Source organism: Suricata suricatta, chromosome 15, assembly GCF_006229205.1.
Source record: "Suricata suricatta isolate VVHF042 chromosome 15, meerkat_22Aug2017_6uvM2_HiC, whole genome shotgun sequence".
NCBI classification, from domain to species: domain Eukaryota; kingdom Metazoa; phylum Chordata; class Mammalia; order Carnivora; family Herpestidae; genus Suricata; species Suricata suricatta.
The window spans coordinates 21360483-21379669 of NC_043714.1; the positions used below are offsets into that span (position 1 = coordinate 21360483).

Below are 19187 nucleotides of genomic sequence, written 5' to 3' on the forward strand. Positions count from 1 at the left end.
AGGGCCTTCCAGAATTCTAAAATTTTGTCCTGAGAAACAAAACTAACTCCTTTGAAACTGTCAAATGATTATTTAAGAAGGTTGTAGGTTTTATGGGTGCCTAATCAAAACTCTGGCCAACATAAACTGAAAAGGGGCAACTTCCTGGAAAGTATGGTCCCAAGTACTACCCCAAGAGACTCCCCGTGATTTAAATTTGCCACTCCTCCTTCTGGAGCACTACTGTTCATGTGACTCCATCCCAGCAACTCCTAATCTCTCAGTTCAAACTTCAGATTTCCAGGAGCAAGAAAATCTGATCGGGCCAGCCTAGAGCAATGGATTAACATACCAAAGAAGTAAGATTGCCAGAGCAAATACAGAATGCCTAGTACATTTCATATACACAAATTTTTTTTAGTTTTTTTTTCTGAGAGAGAGAGAAAGCACAAGTTGGGGAGGGACGGAGAGAGGGAGAGAGAGAGAATCCCAAACAGGCTCTGCACTGTGAGTACAGAGCCCGATACAGGGCTTGAACTCACAAACCATGAGATCATGACCTGAGCCAAAGGCAACTGAGCCACACAGGCACCCCACAAATTCTTCTTAGTGTAGGTTTTCTCATACAGAAGTTTGATTCAAATATAACAGCTTCCTGTTTTCTGTTTCCTAACTCTGGCAGTCCTGCAACTCTGGTAGTCCTGCTGGGAGGCAGCTCTCTGAGTACAAACAAGGTTGCCAAGAAAGACCATGTGGGTCCAAGTAACTGCAAGAAGTGTCCGCTACACCTCTATGTATCTGGTAAACCCGGGAAAGAAATGTTACAAGTGTTCAGAAGAGAGAAGCCTCTGTAATGGGGAGTACCAGGGAGGACTTCTGGAAGAAGGACAGATGGAGGACAACGGGCAGTGGGACTGCCTAATGGGACGAAGGGGATGAAGGGAATGATGTGCCCAGGAAGCATATATATATATATGGACAGATTCAATAAATGATGGACAGATGAGAGATAGATGGATAGATAGATAGATAGATAGATAAATAGATATTAGAGATACGAGAAAGAGATTGTGAGAGAGACTATGTATACAGCTGACCCTTGAACAACATAGGTGTTAGGGGCATCGAACCCCTGAAAAGTTAAAAATCCATATGTTACTTTTGGCTCCCCAATTCTTAATTAATAGCCTATTGTTGACCAGGAGCCTTACCAGTAACATAAATGGTTGATTAACACGTACATATTTTGTATCTTATATTTATTATATATTGTGTTCTTATACTAAAAGAAGCTAGAGGAAAGAAAGATATTAAGAAAATCATAAGAGAAAATAAACTTAAAGTCCTGAACTGTATCAAAACAACCATCTGTATGTAAGAAGACCCATACAGTTCAAACCGTGTTACTCAACAGCCAACTGTCTGTATGCATATGAGAGACATTAAGGAATTAAGTAACACAACTGTGAGGACCAACAAGCTTGAAATCCACAGGGCAGACAGCAGTCTAGAAATTCAGGTCAGAGCTGATGTTGTAGTCTTGAGTCTGAAATCCACAGAGCAGGCCAGGCAGACTGGAAACGTTGGCAGGATTTGTGTTGCAGAAATTGCCTCTTTGGAAACCTGTCTTCATCCTTAAGACCTTTAATTGATTGGATGAGGCATATCCTCATTGTGGAGGATAATCTGCTTTATTCAGAGTCTACTGATTTCAATGTTAATCACATCTAAAAAAAAAAAAAAACCCACCTTCACCACAACTTCTAAACTGGTGTTTGACCAAACAACTGGACACCACAGACTAGACAAGTTGACCCATAAAATTAACCATCAAGGTCCTCAAAACAATGCTGTGTAGGTGAGTGAAACAAGTATTTATTTTCCACATTTTCTATATGGGAAGACTAGGTCCCAGAAAGGCTAATTATTGTGCCCAACGTCACAAAACTAATAAAGTATATCAGAATGGGATTCAAACTCTAGCATTTCAACACTAAGCTCGATGTTACCACCACCCCCTCTCCACCTCCAAGGCACTTATTAAGCTCCCTGAATCTTCATTTCTTCATCTATAAAATGAGAAATGGAGTATTTCCAAGTTCTCCTCTAACATCAGTGTCCTATGGTTTGTTTTTATAGCCTAGTATCAAGTTAAATGAAATTCTGTCCCAAGGATGAACTCCACTCATTCTCTTCTTGTGTCCCTCCCCCATATCCATAATTCAGAGACCAAACGGAAGCATCTAAACATTTATGTTGTGCTTTCTTGGGGAAGGAGGGGAGGTTAAGCGGTCTACAAAACTGGAGAGCCGTGCTTGCTGCCCCTGAGGGTTAGGAGGACCAGGAAGTTGATGCTCTGCCAAACTTGGCCAGTCTCCATTTTACTCTCTGGCTCCTGAAGGCTGGCAAGAACAAATGACCTAAATAGAAATTACCCAATCATTGGAGTGTGTCAAAGATGAAAGGTATCTCCTCCTTTCCATTGCTCCTCCCTCTGCAGAGTTACTATGAATAATATTAAAGTTTCCTTCACCAGCCTTCTATCTAATCACTTGCTTCCTAAAATCTAACTTTTTAAAATACAGAAACATATCATCATGAGTAGTGAAACAAAGCTTTTCCCTGGAGATACCAAGAAACGATCAAACCAGTGTCTTTAGACATAAGATAACCAAAAACTCTTCTCTCAAAGAATTGGTTTTGTATGTGAGAATTTAAAACTTGGAAGAAGAATTTGATAGTATGTAGAACTAGAATGTTTCTCACACTCTCCCCCAAATGGAAGGCATTATGCAGGCTGACAGCTGACCTCAGCTTGAGCTTGGATGACTGAGTCTTTTCAAGCCCCTCAGTGAACAGCACACAAATGGAGGCAGGGGAGGAGTGAATTCCTGGTTCTGGTTACCCGCAGGGCCAAAATAATGGACAGACAACTGAACCTTCCAGTGATGCGCCTGCTTTGTGTGGGTCTTGCTCACACCAGTTAGCACAGAAGGGCTTCAGGCTTGCATGTGCGGACCAGTTGAGGGGACTTAAGCGTAGATTCCCTTTTGTCCTGGGAGGGCCAAGAGAACATTCTGGAGGAGAAAGAGCTAGTAGTCAACTAAGGGCCACCAGTGTATAAGAGAGCACCAGATGTTCTAGGAATGAGAAGCTCGAACTTCAAACGTGGATGATGCTTCCTTTAGTGCAAAACAAAGGATTTACTTTCTGGTTTGCTGTGGTTGATAGTGTCTTTAGAAACAGGAGATCAGAAGATTAAAAAAAAAAAAAGAAAAAAGGAGGAGAAAAGAGATCAGTGGATGAAATCATGATATTCTAACCAACTTCTAGTCTCTTCCCTTGACAAATGGTTTAAACTTTGGCTTATATGCTCATGCTTTGTCCTTTTTCTGAAAGGAGAGAATTATTTATGCTAATAATGTTTGTCACAGGGCTTTTCCTTCCTGTCAATTTCAATAAGCTAATTCAGAAAATTCTTTTTTTTAAGGGTTCTTTTTAAACGTTTATTTATTTTTGAGAAACAGAGTGCAAGCAGGGGAGAGGTAGAGAGAGCCAGAGAAACAGAATCCAAAGCAGGCTCCAGGCTCTGAGCTGTCAGCACAGAGATTGATGTGAGGCTCAAACTCACAAGCCATGTGAACATGACGTCAGCCGAAATCGGACGCTTAACTGACTGAGCCACCCATGTGCCCCTCTCCTAAAAATTCTTATCACATTCCCTATGTTTTTTCTACTGCTGATCATTTCTGTTTTTAAATGTGTTCTATACCACTAGGAAGAGAAAGCAGGAACACTATGTAGTTAGGACCTTGAAACTCACCTTCACCTTCCAGTTTATATTCGTGAAGCAAGGAGAAGTTAGGGAAGAGGGAAGAGAATGTACCTGCACCTGACCTTCAGTGCAAGGCACAGATGTTTCCATGGGCTTTTGTGGACTATTGAACATCAGTGAATTTAAAGCAGATAATGAAATTGTATCTAAATGGGGGATAAACAGTCCAAGTATAATTCATTTTCTCTTGATGCTGACCAAAGACGTTGTCCAGACACGTGCCCAGCATTTCTTACACTTATCGCACTTTACATTTTATAGGATTGTTTCTGTGAATGATCTAGTTACCAACCCTGTGAGGCAGACAAGACAAATGTTTATTTGTCTGAGACCTGAGGCTCAGAGAGGTAACTGGCTTGTCCAAGTGGCCCACAGAGGTAGATGTGTTGTAATTCCCTGTCTTGTGTTCTTTCCACCACAGAACACCTATTAACACCATTCCATCCCTTCAAAGGATATCACAGCAACAAGTCAGTGCAATTGAGGCACTGCCTTTACTTCCTCTTACAAACAGCAATGCAACCAATTTTGAGTACCTTTGAACACAAGTGTCAGGGATCCTAATCTTAACTCCATTTGATCCTTTGAATTTCTGTGTTTATGTGAAGAATGAATATCATTTTCCAGGTGATTCAAAATGAAAGTAAAGTTTTATCCAGAAAGACTGTCTATCTCAGTAACCAAATGCTTAGAACAGGACAGTGTAATAGTTTTCAAAGTCTTCTCAATTGACTTTCTATTTCTTAGGCTACAAAAGTATATTTTGGCCATTCAACCAAATGATAGGATCAGTTGTAACTTATCCGTGGTGTAGATGGCAGACATAACTGCAATTAGCAAAATGTGGTAGTTTAGAAAGAGAATCATCACACACGAGAGGTGAAAGGGACTGTGGTGGGGTTCCTGGGTGGCTCAGTTGATTGAGTGTCCAACTTTGATTCAGGTCATGATCTTGAAATTTGTGGGTGGGTTCAAGCCCCACAATGGGCTCTGTGCTGACAGCTCAGAGCCTGGAACCGGCTTCAGATTCTGTGTCTCCCTCTTTCTCTGCCCCTCCCCTGCTCGTGCTCTCTCTCTCTCTCTCTCAAAAATAAATAAACATTTCTTTAAAAATTTTTAAAGAAGGAAAAAGGCTATGGAGATGTCCTAATCCAAATCTCCAAGGGAGTTGGCCAATATCACACAGATAATTGCTTGGAATCTCTGCATTTCCCCCTCCTTCGCCATGTGCAAACCTAAGTCTGCTTGCTAGAGCTGAGATCCACAGCCAGCTCTAGAGGCCAGTTGTTAGAAGCGACAGGAGTTAAAAATCTGACTTGTGCATGGTTAGGATAGAAGAAGTAATGCCTAACTGCCATAAGTGTTTGCTATACTAAAAAATATCCATGTTTAGAAGTGTATCTTGTAGCTCAGAGCAAAATGTCACATTTATTATATTTATTATGTTTTAAAACAATAAACTCACATTTGGCTTATTGCACCACATATCATCTTTGGTATATATTGAATAATTTGTCTAAAGCGCTGTCTTTCTGGGAGAACTCCAAGCTTCACAAGATATTTAAAATAGCCATTTCTCTAAACTGAGAGCAAATGGATTTTGACAGATTAAATTTGAACATGAGACAGAAAATAATGCACTTCAGTACCTATCATTCCTTTAATATGAATATGAGTTGCTAAGAGCTTGAGTGTTTGGTTTTTTCCTTTAGTCATTCTTTTCCTTCAAGACTGTAGCCCAAATCATGTTGGGCATGTGCTGAATTTACAGGTTTAAGGGCAGCCTTATTGCTAAGTTGCCATTGACTGGACTATAGACTGCATTAGGACTCCACAGTGTTACATTAGTTCCCAAAATTAGCTACCAAAGTCAAATGACCTACAGTCTAATGGTGATTGTGGAGCCAAGGAAAACTGAAGGTCCACCCTGGACCATCCATTTTGGCCCTTTGTCCAAAAGGTTGGAAGATAATGGAATGGTTTCATTTGTAATTCTACTTTTCTCCTTGTTCTTTGAAGTGACCATCATCAGTAAGATGCATCCAAAATGGGCAGGTGGACAAATAAGATACAGGAAACCTAGAATATGGATTATCAGTACAAGAATGATGGCAGCAACCCCAGTATTTCAAATGCTCACTTAATATAATATACTTACTAAACAACAGTGTGACATCCTAGAAAATGCAGAGGGGCTGGTTACTTACGGTAAGAGTATAAGAATGGATGGGACCTGACTAGTGCTTCGTACGGAATATTGTAGTGACAGAATTTTGTTAGTGTTGTGCTACCATTGGCTTCTGCAGGTGGAAATTTGAGGTGAGCATTCCCAACTTGCCCTTAATAAGCCCTCTGAATCCATTATCCATGGGTTTATCTAAGCCTTCTGAAAGGGTTTCTAACTTTAGCCTCCACAATCTCTTAGAATAGAATGAATAGAACCTTTTTTCTACTGTGATTCATTTTTAAAGGAAACTCTGAAGGATACTCAAGTCAAAAGTACTTACTTTAGTTTTATTTAAGAAAAATACTTAAAACACTAATTATAAAATACTGCAAGTTAAGGAAACATAAATCTTTACTTAGTATCTGTAACACACTCTTAAATATATTATACTGTGGTTTTACTTGAGAGAGATTTGAGGGGAAAGATGGAAGCTGGAAGAACAGGAACAAAAAAACAAAGGTATAAAAGAGGCATAAGAGGAGAACAGGTAAGGAGAGTAACCCAGAAGTAGAGAAACTCACAAGGATAAAGAGAAGAAAATGGAGGGAGAAAGATGAACAAGAGAAGACTCTTGTTTAGAAGTCCTGGGGTCAGTTAGAGACAAACTAATTTTTTCATCCTCTCAGGTTTACTGAGTTGCGGAGTCTCAAGCTGCTTAACCATTGTCCTTTGAAATGTTTCCCTGATGCTGAAACTTTAAACTAAATAGTCATGTCAGAATATTTTTCTTGGCGCTTCACATAGTAACTAAGACCAAGGATAGCTCCCAAGATCATTGACAAAAGTCAGATGAAACCAAGCCAGACCTAATCTAGGTATGAGAGGCTTCCTACATCACCAAGAATTGTGTGTCCCAGATGCACCACCTTTACTAAGCAAAAAAAATGCTTCCTCCCATTGCTCTCAAACTTTAATCTTCATGCTCATCCTTCTAAATCTAGAACATCAGCTTACAGTAAAGAAATCTGTACTTGGGCTGTCTCTGTTGTGCATGGTTTCACAAATTTCCCACATATCCTGTTCTTGGCCTTTGTCTTTCCAAGAAGATGCTACCAAGTTCACCTACTCATTTCAGCCTCTGATAATACGAGTACCCTTCATTTATCTAGCAATATTTGTGTATCATGTAATCTTCACAACCACCATGAAACAGCTGTCACTGTTGTCTTCATTCTACAGATTGGTAAACTGAGACAATGAGAGGCTGCAAGCTTGTCCAAGGTCACACAATAAGCAAAAAAAAAAAAACAAAAAAAAATAAAATAAAATAAAACAGGCACATAGCTCAAGTAAACTAAAATCCAGTCACTCCACCTTCTCACTTCTTACTGAGCTCTTCCTCTTTCCTTCCATATCTGACATCATGCTATTTCCTCCAACCAAAATGTCTGCCCTGTGCCAAAATCATCATGGGTGGACAACAAGCTCTTCTTTATGAAATTTTCCTGGACTAAACGAGGTTAGCTCTAATCTTCCTTTCCCACACGATGCTGGCCAGAAGTCCACATGTCCCAGGATGAAGGCTGTACTGACTTGGTTTTGCCACATAAATAGGATCTGTTGTATGAGAAGCGTTGTTGTACTGAACACCATATAGTCTCTCCATGTGTAGGCTCACGTTCATGGTTTTAGTTGTAGACTAAAACTTCTAGAAACCATAAATTCTATCCTCTCCTCTCCTCGCCCATCATGCATGTCAAGCAATTTCACTTAAAGAAATATAAACCAGGTGGTTAAGAGAGAAAAAAACCGAAAACTGAGAGAGAAGAGATTGCTCCCCAAAGGGATTCCAAAGCGTGGTTACTGACACGAGTGTGACTCAGAGCAATGGGGAAGGGAATGGACTTCTTTGACATTTCTTAGGCTCTGGAATTCATGTGTGTACTACCTTGGACTTCAAGGTGAAATGAACTCACCAAAAGTGAATGTGTTTGCATTGGTTAGGGAGATTTAGGTTGTAAAGCTACCTTCCTGGAATATCTTTGAGCAATCCATATCATTTTAAGAACAGGGAATCCATATGTCTCCCAACTGCCTAAACAACTAAGAGGATTTGCTAACTTGGACTTCCTTCTCTCTTCCAGATCTTGGCCATCGTGTCTATCCTGTTCATCGTACTGTCCACCATTGCTCTGTCTCTCAACACTCTACCAGAGCTGCAGGAAATGGATGAATTTGGACAACCCAATGACAACCCCCAGTTAGCACACGTGGAGGCTGTGTGTATTGCATGGTTTACCATGGAGTACCTTTTACGCTTCCTGTCCTCCCCAAATAAGTGGAAGTTCTTTAAAGGCCCGCTAAATGTCATTGATTTGCTGGCCATCCTGCCATATTATGTCACCATCTTCCTCACGGAGTCCAACAAGAGCGTACTGCAGTTCCAGAACGTGAGGCGTGTGGTTCAGATCTTCCGGATCATGCGCATCCTCCGAATCCTGAAACTCGCCAGACATTCCACGGGCCTGCAGTCTCTGGGGTTCACCCTCAGACGGAGTTACAATGAATTGGGCTTGTTGATACTATTTTTGGCCATGGGGATAATGATATTTTCCAGCCTGGTATTTTTTGCTGAGAAGGATGAAGATGCCACCAAGTTCACCAGTATCCCAGCGTCGTTTTGGTGGGCCACCATCACCATGACCACTGTAGGCTATGGTGACATTTACCCGAAAACATTATTGGGGAAAATCGTGGGAGGCCTCTGCTGTATTGCCGGGGTTCTGGTGATTGCGCTTCCCATCCCAATCATTGTGAACAATTTTTCTGAGTTTTACAAAGAGCAGAAACGCCAGGAGAAGGCAATTAAAAGGAGAGAGGCTCTTGAGCGGGCCAAGAGGAACGGAAGCATCGTTTCTATGAACTTAAAAGATGCCTTTGCCCGAAGCATGGAGCTGATAGATGTGGCCGTGGAGAAGGCAGGCGAGTCCGCCAATACGAAGGACTCGGCCGATGATAATCACCTCTCCCCAAGCCGGTGGAAGTGGGCCAGGAAAGCTCTGTCGGAAACAAGCTCCAATAAATCTTTCGAGAATAAGTACCAGGAGGTTAGCCAGAAAGACTCCCACGAGCAGCTGAACAACACTTCTTCCTCCAGCCCACAGCATCTGAGTGCCCAGAAACTGGAGATGCTGTACAACGAAATCACCAAGACGCAGCCACACTCTCACCCAAACCCGGACTGCCACGAACAGCCCGAGAGGCCATCTGGGTACGAAGAAGAGATAGAGATGGAAGAGGTGGGCTGCGCGCAGGAGCAGCTGGCTGTGGCGCGGACCGAGGTCGTTGTGGACATGAAGAGCACCTCCAGCATAGACAGCTTCACCAGCTGTGCCACCGACTTCACAGAGACGGAGCGGTCGCCTCTGCCGCCCCTGTCAGCCTCTCACCTGCAGATGAAGTTCCCGCCGGACCTCACAGGGATAGAAGAGCACCAAAGAGCCAGGGGGCCCCCATTTCTAACACTAACCAGAGAGAAAGGGCCTGTGGCCAGGGATGCCACTCTGGAATACGCTCCAGTCGACATAACTGTGAGCCTCGATGCCAGCGGGTCCCAAAGTGGGCTCCACGGCCCTTTGCAGTCTGACAGTACCTCCGAGAGCCCGAAGAGTTCGCTGAAAGGCAGCAACCCACTAAAATCCAGATCGCTCAAAGTGAACTTTAAGGAAAACAGAGGCAGTGCCCCGCAGACCCCGCCCAGCACAGCCAGGCCACTGCCCGTCACGACTGCTGACTTTTCCCTCACCTCCCCACAGCTCATCAGCACCATCCTCTTAGAAGAAACCCCCTCCCAGGGAGACAAACCCTTGTTGGGCACCGAGGTTTCGGCACATTGTCAGGGACCTTCCAAAGGGCTGACCCCTCGGTTTCCCAAGCAGAAACTCTTTCCTTTCTCCTCGAGAGAGAGGAGGAGCTTCACGGAAATAGACACTGGCGAAGACGATGACTTCTTAGAGCTCCAGGGGCCAAGGCAGGACATGCAGGCCGACTCCAGCCCAAACTGCTTTGCAGATAAACCTAGTGATGGAAGAGACCCTTTAAGAGAAGAGGCCTGTGTGGGCTCTTCCTCCCCCCAGGACACAAGTCACAACTGTAGGCAAGACACTTACCATGCTGTGGCTGACGTAAAAAAGGACAATAGTCAAGAAGGGTGCAAGATGGAAAACCACTTGTTTGCCCCAGAAATTCATTCCAACCCAGGAGACACAGGTTATTGTCCCACACGTGAAACCAGCATGTGACTAGTTACACAAGCAATAAAAAAAACTTGTTTCTTAAAAATGCGGTAATAATGCCTGTGAACTAAAAAATTGGGAAGCCCCCCCCCAAAATGCATAAAATGTTATTTTTGCATGGCATGAACAGTTTAGTTTAAGTACTGTTAAATAAAGAGTCCAGACTGCATTTTGTAACAAACAAAATGACTGAGGAACGGTGAACAAATAAAGAGAGCTCTATTAGGAACCCGTATTCTGCAATGTCTGACATTTTTGATCCTTTCATTTCAAATTGGAGACAGATTTTCAACTTTTAACTTTTCTGTTACAATGAATTTTAGAATTTGCACATGAAAGGATGAAATGTCACTGCATGCGTTCATAATGATGAGGAGCGAGGTGCTTTGAGCTTGCAAAATGCGTAACTTTGTAAATCATGGGACCTGGGGTGCAACATTGTCAAGAACCTATGGAAACAAGTTTCTGAGACACAGGTACTTCCTTCACAACTGCTGCCCGGAGGGGCTGTACAGACTTCTTGTTGCGAAATTGCAACCTCTTCTTAAACCATCTCACATATCTGGCTTTGGGTTATAAAGCTCTTATTAGTACATTTGTTTAAAGGAATACAGTATTCTTATTGTGACATAATTCATAGGGTGCATTTTTCTTTTGTGCTTCTGCTTAGTTGTGGCATTTGTGGTTTTATTTATACATCATGAAAATAGGCAAGATTTAATGACCAGATATCAACAAATTTGAAATTTAAGCTTGAAATTTTGCCGATTATATATCCTGCCACAGCCTAAATACCTGAAAGTATTTCAGAGGCTATACAACTAAACATTTTTTTTTGACATCACTCCACATTTGGAAATCAGTTTGTTTATTTTTTTTTTAATTGTATACTGGCCATCTAAAGACGACTGTATTTTCCACTTGTATCCAACATCAACCCTTCTGTCTAAAGAACTAAAGACAGGATGCAGATATGCCAAATGGGAATTCCAGAACATGACTTCTGACGAACTAAAAGCAAAGCTATTTAAGTGAGACTGCCACCCCTCTTACAGATAGTTGGGTTCAGAAATGAGTTACCTTAAAGAGAGGCCTGGCCCGGCAACGAGCCCCCCACTACTTCCCAGGGGGTCAGGGAAGCTGCTACCTGGGAGGGGCCATGCTGGTCGCACCTGCCAGCAAGTGCAGCAACTGGAAACGCCCTCGCGTTTCCAGCGTCCCCAAGCATCATCAGGAGCACCCTTGTTGAAAGCCACTTCTAGCATTTTCCACTGAAAACACTGAAATCCAGAGGACTTAAAACACTTGCTGGTGGTTACCCTGTTGGTGAAGTCTGTGCTAAGAACCCAGGTCATTTGAATCCATTTTGCTTCCCAAGAAATTAAGGCTCTGATCCCAGATTCGCAACTACCAGATGTGTGACTCTGGACAAGCCTTGTAAACCTCTAAGTCTCAGATTTATGCCAGTGAAACCCAGACAGAATTATTTATAAGGTCCCGTAAGACTTCAAATTAATATGATTCTTTGGTCTCTCAGGAATGTCCAAGTTTTGCCTCAGCATAATGCATTTTGTACGTATGTGTATGCATTGTGTGCGTGTGTGTGCATGTGTGTGTGTGTGGTTCATGGAAAGAGTTGGGAAAATTCTGGACCAAATTTAAAGCACAACTTTTATTTAAAGAAAAAATGCTATATTTTATTGTTTTTAAAATTATGAGAAAAATACTGGAAAAGACAATCCAAATGTTTAGAACTTAAGGCTTTAAAGAATAACATTAATGAGGAGAATCTGGTCATTATATCTCAGATAAGAAAACAAGTTAGATGCTTAGTTGAAATCCAAGCATCCCTACTGCTGAAAAACAATTTTAAATATTTTTTTCACTGTGCTTAGAATTTCTTAATGATTTTCATGTTTGTCTCAAAACATAACCTGTAAGGGTTTATGGTCATTAACTATTGATATTTACATTATTCATACTTACTTCAGTGTCTAAAGCAAAACGTGGATCTGTTTTTGTAAATCTAGAGTGTTTGAATTTTCTACATAGAGTTTTTCAAGTCAAACAGGTATGTCTGCTGTAGAAGAGCAAATAAGTCATGAAAAGCATTTCCTTTCCATAACCTCATGAAGTCATCATTTTCTAATGTCTGTTGTTGAATCCCAGTTGTTTTTAACTCACCTGTCGGCACAGGTGGATTTGTCCTAGTGCCCTGATAGTTCACAAATGCCCACTTCCATGTGTCCATTAGGCTTTCTGCTGAGAACCTGGCTCCAGAATGCTTACTGTTAGAAATCTTGCCTGGATAAGGAATCCTAAACATTGTTCACTGGAACCATTTTCCCTAAAATGTTTTTTCCTTTAACATATTTTTTTTAAGTTTCAAAGGGTTTTCAGGAATATCTTATGGACAGCTTAACCCTCTATTCATCTTAGCCCCTCTGAGACTAAAAGTCTTCAGCTAGGAAAGAAAAACAATGCTCCTCTAAAAAAAAAAGAAAGAAAGAAAAAACTGACATTGTCGTTTCATAGGGAGGCAGTTTGGGAGTGGAGGGATCCCAGAATGCTCTTCTGCTGCACTACCTAAACCTTCTCAAAGAACTGCACCTGACGCAGGGAATGGACGTGTATACGCCTGAGACCATGTACAAATATACCAAGCACAGAATTCTTTTGAAGTCTTATTTTTACATTAAAAATTCATGTAAATGCTGCATTTTACTCCATATATTTCAATATCAAAGAAATGATGTTTTCTATTGTTTATCAACTAGTATAACTGATACTCTTATAACTTCATATGCCTCTCTTGTACCCCATGGAAAGTATATCCATAGTTTAAGAAGCACCACAGGAATGACAGGCACATAGATTGTCTCCTCGAGGCCCACGGGAAGTTTCTGCTAGTGGGAACATGTACTCATAGGTAGGTAGCTTAGTGACCAGTGACAAATGTCGGTGAGTAGAGACTACTTGAATGAACCCAAAAGAACATGATCTCAAGAAGGGTTAACTTGATTCTTCTAACTATCTTAACAACCCGTGCAAATTGCTACAAGATCATCTTTGCTCAAAAACTGAGATAAATTATAATGGATACATGGATAAATGTCTTGGGTTGGATTACAAATACAAGAGTGACATAATTGAGTGAGTCTCTATATATTTCCACTAGACATTTCTCCACTCTGGCAAAACCAACTGCTTTGAAGCCAGCATTCAGATCAAACATCACCCTGATAGGACTAGATCTGGTTACAAGGAGAATAGATGCCAAATGTTTGTTTCCATTAATTTCTTGTCAAAACAGTCTCACTCTCACGTAGAACAGGCTGGGAGAAACCAACAATTCAACTTGGAATTTGAATATAAAAAAAAAGCCTTATATATGTAGAGTGCCATCTAGTTTGTTTCTTGTTGAACTTAATCCTCACAACAGCCTTCTGAATTAGGTATTACTTATCAATAAAGGACCAGAGAAGTTATGCACTTAGCTCAAGTTGACACAGGTCACTGGTGAATGGTAGAACATGGCCTCATCCATGTCATCAGGCATCAAATCCAGCATTCCAACATATGATAGTATATTTCACTAGAGTTTTTCGTATAATATCTGAAATTATGTAAAAAAAAAAAACAAAAAACACCTCAAAATGCATTGATAGTCCTGCAGTTTGCTGAAAGCAGCAGTGGATCATGCCAAATGGTAATGACAGGAGATAAATGACACTGACTGTCTTTAGCACATACGTTTACCAAATTTAGAATTCTCATAAGAGCCACACACCTGGGTTAAAGAAAAGAATCCATAGCTCATGATGTAACATGACATACATATCAGGCAGAGGGCTGAAGGAAGCCACTTGATTTTCTGAAACAACAAGTAGAATTTTAGAACTATTTCTAGCTTAAGTTCAAATATTTTGTCTTCTTGAATTTGTTATTTCATTGTTCATTCATTCAGCAGATAGTAGGTGAGCACCACAATATGACTAAATACTAGGTATGACACCCCGAAATACTAGGTGAGCACCCCTGTATTCCACAGAAGGCAAGATGCTTGGTGCTACAGAGTACAACTCTTAACTCCACAGAGCTTACTTACCGCCTGGCCTCACCTACAACCAGGCTAAGGATTGTCTGGGTCACCGAAAAATATCTCTTCTGAACATGGAGAAAATCATTCAATTATCAAACCAGAAAAGCATATGATAAGAACAAGTGAAATGCTTTTCCAACAAACTGTTTTCCTAAGAAACAGGTTGGTATAAATGTAAATCTGATACATAATTTTTTAATCACAATTTGTTAACCTGATTGAGATTACTATCCTTATTATCTGATAAGAAAATTTTTCATTAGATATACTGCTTGTCAAAGTAGCTAGTAATGGTCTAATGCTAATAACTAGAGCAAGATTTAATACCAGTGAAAAGTCTATAACACATTTTATATTTTAGTAGTTTGATGGTGGTTACCTGGTTAGAAAAACAAACCATTTTAAAGGTTTTTCTTACTTCCCATTAACTATAGGCAACATTTTAGCAATGTATCACCATTCTCTGGTTAGCCCTCTGAGTTTCTAAATGGACTCAAGGGATTTATTCACAAGGTCCACGTGAATTTCAAAATATAGTGGGTATTTTTCCATTGTGATTGTCCTCACCCAAACAGACTTAAGAAAAGAAAAAAAGAAAAAGAAGATACTACAAAATCTAAGTAAAATGTGGACACGTTCAAAGCCCCTGCCTTAATAGGAAAGTCCCCAACTCCAAAACCTTGGTTCTTATTATTAAAGTTCTTACTATATTAGAATGCCACCCTGCAATATAATGCTATTGGTTTCAATAACCATTTCTTTTACTTGCCTTTTTTAAAACCAGCCTGAGTTAGTTGCCTAAGCCCTATTTACCATTACCATTAATGCATAATCTCTTCATTTTTAAGTCTCAAAAGGTTTTAATCTATAAACAAACATGTAAAGGGAAGTGGGGGAGATTCTCTTAATAATAAGACAGCCCAAGGCCAGCAAAAGATACAAGTACAAAAAAGAAAGAAAGATAAAGAAGTGTGTGCGTAAATTAAAAAGGCTTTTTAAGCAGAGAAATTTATATTAGGTACAAGTACGTACTTTTATAAAATTTAGACTTACTATTGACATGAAATTCACAATTGAGACCATAATTCCAACTTAACACTCTGTCCTGAAGAATTTGTTTCTTATGATTTAACAGATACTTCCAGATTGCTGTGATAAAATATTTAATTCAACTAACATTTATGCTCTACCATGTGCCAGAAATTAATTTATGCACTATGTATCCCTTCAATTTTACAGTCTAGTAGAGATGTCTATTTTAAAAGATTATATTCCCAAGTGAAATCCAATTCCACAGGGAGGGCTGGAAATAGTATGTTTGCATTTGTAGTTTGAAAATTCCTTTCATCTATTTTTATGCTCCCTCAGACTCAAATGATTTCATTCCCCAATCTAGAATCTGAATGACCACCATATAAACTTTCTAAACATACACGCTTAAAATTAGAATTAGCTGTCCGAAATCTAGTGATGATGTATTTCAACATAGATATTGCCCTCTTCCACCAAAGGAAATGTAATTCTAGCAAAAATGATGTTGAAAATCATTTTTATACTCACATAACTGTTTCATTAGACTTTTTTAAATCAGCCAATATGCTGTGCCAGAAGCCATCACAACCTGCTGATCTGATGAGAACCGAATGCCAATCCGAGCAAGTAGTTTATCTCCCACCCACTATGGGCAGTGCTGGCAAACGATGTGGCTACATGGTCCTTCTTTCAGTTATTTTTGTTTCATCTTTAAAAGATTTTCAGGTGGCACACCAAACAACAAAAATTGACTTTCAAAAATGAGATTCATGGAAACAGACACAGAATAGTGAAAAGAGTCCCGAGTTAAACACACAGATGCCATGGCTGCCATCTACTTTTTATTCTCCATGTTGAGCACCTCCTAGTGGTCAATCTGTGAGAGGGTGGAATTCTCTGTCTAGAAAGGAAATGGGAATGGAAATTTCAAAGACAGTTTTCTATCATTTTCCACCTTCCATTACATGTGCATAGAGCCAAAATCACAGCTACATCCTAGACAGTTTTGTAGACCTGTTTTTCAGTGATCATTTCTCAGTTTTCTTTTTCTTATTCCAAAATACCTGATAAAACTGTTGCTACTTTCTGCAAAGCATTTTCAGAATATTTCTACCTGCCACCTTCAATTCAAAATAGCATCACAAGTTTCATTAAATATTTAGCAGAGCCCGAGTGTGGACTCTGGCCGCACAGTAAATGCTACTTTCACCTTTCCACTATGAGTGGAAAGCTAGACAGAACGCAAAAGAGTGATTTTTTTTTTTTAAGAATCATAAACGAGTGAAGACAAAGCCACTGTGTTGATTAACTCCAAAGCCCACAGTCTCCATTTTCCGTCATCTGAAGATTACAAATAGAATCCAACTGCCCCTGAATTGACCCTGGTGAACAGAATAGATGGTTTCTAAACTCCCAAGAGATATCTGTGGGTGCTGGCCAGAAATTCTACTACAGCCAGATTTCTGCCATCTTTAAACATTATTTATACTTCCAACATTATTTATACTGTAATGTGTTAGACTGATTTTAACCTGCAAATACCTCATAATGTTTCATTGAAGTTAGGAGGATTTTTGTAAATAAAACATACACATAGCAAGTAATATGTACTGGAGCTCATTAGCTTGTGTCTGACTCTTGATTTTGGCTCTGGTCATGATCTCAGGGTTGTGCAGTAGAGCTGACAGCATGGAGCCTGCTTAGGATTCTCTCTTTCTCTCTCTCTCTCTCTCTCTCTCTCTCTCTCTCTCTCTCTTTTCCTCCACCCCCCCAAAGATAAATAAAGTGAAAAAAAAGAATTGGCAAAATTTTCCTATTTAGTTCAAGACCAAAGAAAGTGGGGGGGGGGGGACAAGAAAAACTTGTAATTTACAAAACATTCAGGTTTGTCATACAATAGCCACATTTCAAATTTATGCAATTTTAAAGAGGTATATTAAACCATTAAAAATTCAACAGTGAAGGTAGAGAAAAGGTTTATAAGCAAACATAAGGTACTATTAGCACAGTGAAGCATTTTTAATAATCTTTCATTTGACTGCGTAATGACTATATCTTGCTCTTAACACCGTGGTTTGAATCCGAAAGCTTTTCTGTTTTATATCGTTGCTTGAGTGTTTGCTTGCTTTGGTTTTTTTTTGGAGCAGTGAGGGTAAGTGGAAAAACGTTTTCAAATGGGAAGTCACTGGATAACTTATTAACCTCACCTTTGCCCGGGATACAATGGAAACCATTTGTAGAAGGGACTTGAACTCACTCCCTTCTACTTTCTTCTCAAATTTCACCATTCTGGTTTAGAAATAGATTCTTTTGATCAAACTCAGATCCTGCTCATCAAGATTTTTTATTTCTCTCTTGTCTGCTGTGCCCACCAGTAATCCTTCCCAAGAGTCTGCCTGATTATGGTACTTCAGATATCAAGTCAAAGGGCAGGACCAATTGAGCCCTTAGCAATAGCAACCTGAAGCCCATAGCAAAGAGTAACAGGAAGTTGTCCGGTGGTCAGGGAAGCCTAAGGACAAAAGAACAGTCCTTTGTTCTTAGTGTGTAATAATATGGTTTGACCAACAAAGCAATGACACTATATTTTATCTCTCCCTATTAACAAAGAGTCATTTTTAGAGCCTCTGTTAGGTTCTTGAACTTCAGAAGTAAATAACTAGGTTGATGAGAAAGGTGGCGTCTAACCCACTGATTTGTTACCAGGCATCATCTTAAATACACTCGCCTCTAAATTTCTGCGTGCAACCAACAACCAATTAATGTGTCTGTTTTTAGGGCAGCATCAAAAAAGGAAAATACTGAGAGAACGCTGTTTCATTTTCAACAGCAAAAAACATTTCAGTCAGGGAAAACTGATATTACTCTGGTAGTTTTTATATGCTTCTTGGCCAAAACTGTAATAGCAATTTAAACAGAACTTCAGCAAAAGACATTAGGGTGAAGAAAAGGCCATCTTAAAATATTGTACTTTGCTGTACACTTCCAATTAGAAATAATTCAAATTTGGATTTTCTTTTTCAGTTCTTTGTATAAAAATATCTTCAGGTGGTCATTTGAAATTAATATTTCCACATACCTCATAGGAGGTATTTGTTTCCTTTTCTGAAAATACTCCAAAACAAGTCATTCAGCTCACATTTGTGTGCTAATTATTTCATCTTCTAAAATTTTTCTGTAGCTTTCTAACCAGTTAAAATTTTAAATGTGTGTTAATATAAATGTAGATTTTCCCTCACTGTTACCTTAAAATAGAGAATATTTTATTTGCTAAATTACATACATATGAATCCTATTTGTTTATATATAGGTGTATGTATGTGTGTGTACATACATATGTATATATACATATACATATGTATATATATGTATCTCCACCTCATTTGGCTTTAATAAGAGATTGACATTATTTGGACAAATAACATGCTATGAAAACTTAGGTAATGCATTTTTTTAACCTAACAGCTTTACATTTTTAATGTTTAATAGAAAAATGTCAGTTTCTTCTAAAGAAAAATCAGCTTCCTACAATTATAAGACTTAGCTTTATTATCTGTCTGAAGATTCTTTTACACTCTCCTTATTACCAAAAAATTAAATATACCTAAGTCATGTAAATATTCAACATACTCTTCCATCTTTATACTTTAAATATTTGTAAGCCTATATATATATATACATAGGAATTCATAACCAAATTTGTTTCTAGATTTACTATAATTGACTATTTGCCAGAATAAACTATAAAATGAGAATAAAAGCTTTCGGTGTTAAAAC

At 39.5% G+C, this 19187-nt stretch overlaps 1 protein-coding gene and 1 long non-coding RNA gene across 2 annotated transcripts in view; one reads left to right on the plus strand and one right to left on the minus strand.

Annotated features, from left to right (window-relative positions):
* KCNB2 (potassium voltage-gated channel subfamily B member 2) overlaps positions 1 to 10511 on the plus strand; it is a 389052-nt gene extending 378541 nt beyond the window's left edge. Inside the window, exon 3 of the mRNA XM_029923794.1 lies at positions 8126 to 10511. Coding sequence (XP_029779654.1) covers positions 8126 to 10282 — 2157 coding nt within the window. The 3' untranslated portion in view covers positions 10283 to 10511. The remainder of the gene's footprint in view (positions 1 to 8125) is intronic.
* A 5728-nt stretch (positions 10512 to 16239) lies between these two features.
* LOC115279118 overlaps positions 16240 to 19187 on the minus strand; it is a 45250-nt gene continuing 42302 nt past the window's right edge. The window contains exon 4 of the long non-coding RNA XR_003903220.1: positions 16240 to 16311. This is a non-coding gene — a long non-coding RNA (uncharacterized LOC115279118). The remainder of the gene's footprint in view (positions 16312 to 19187) is intronic.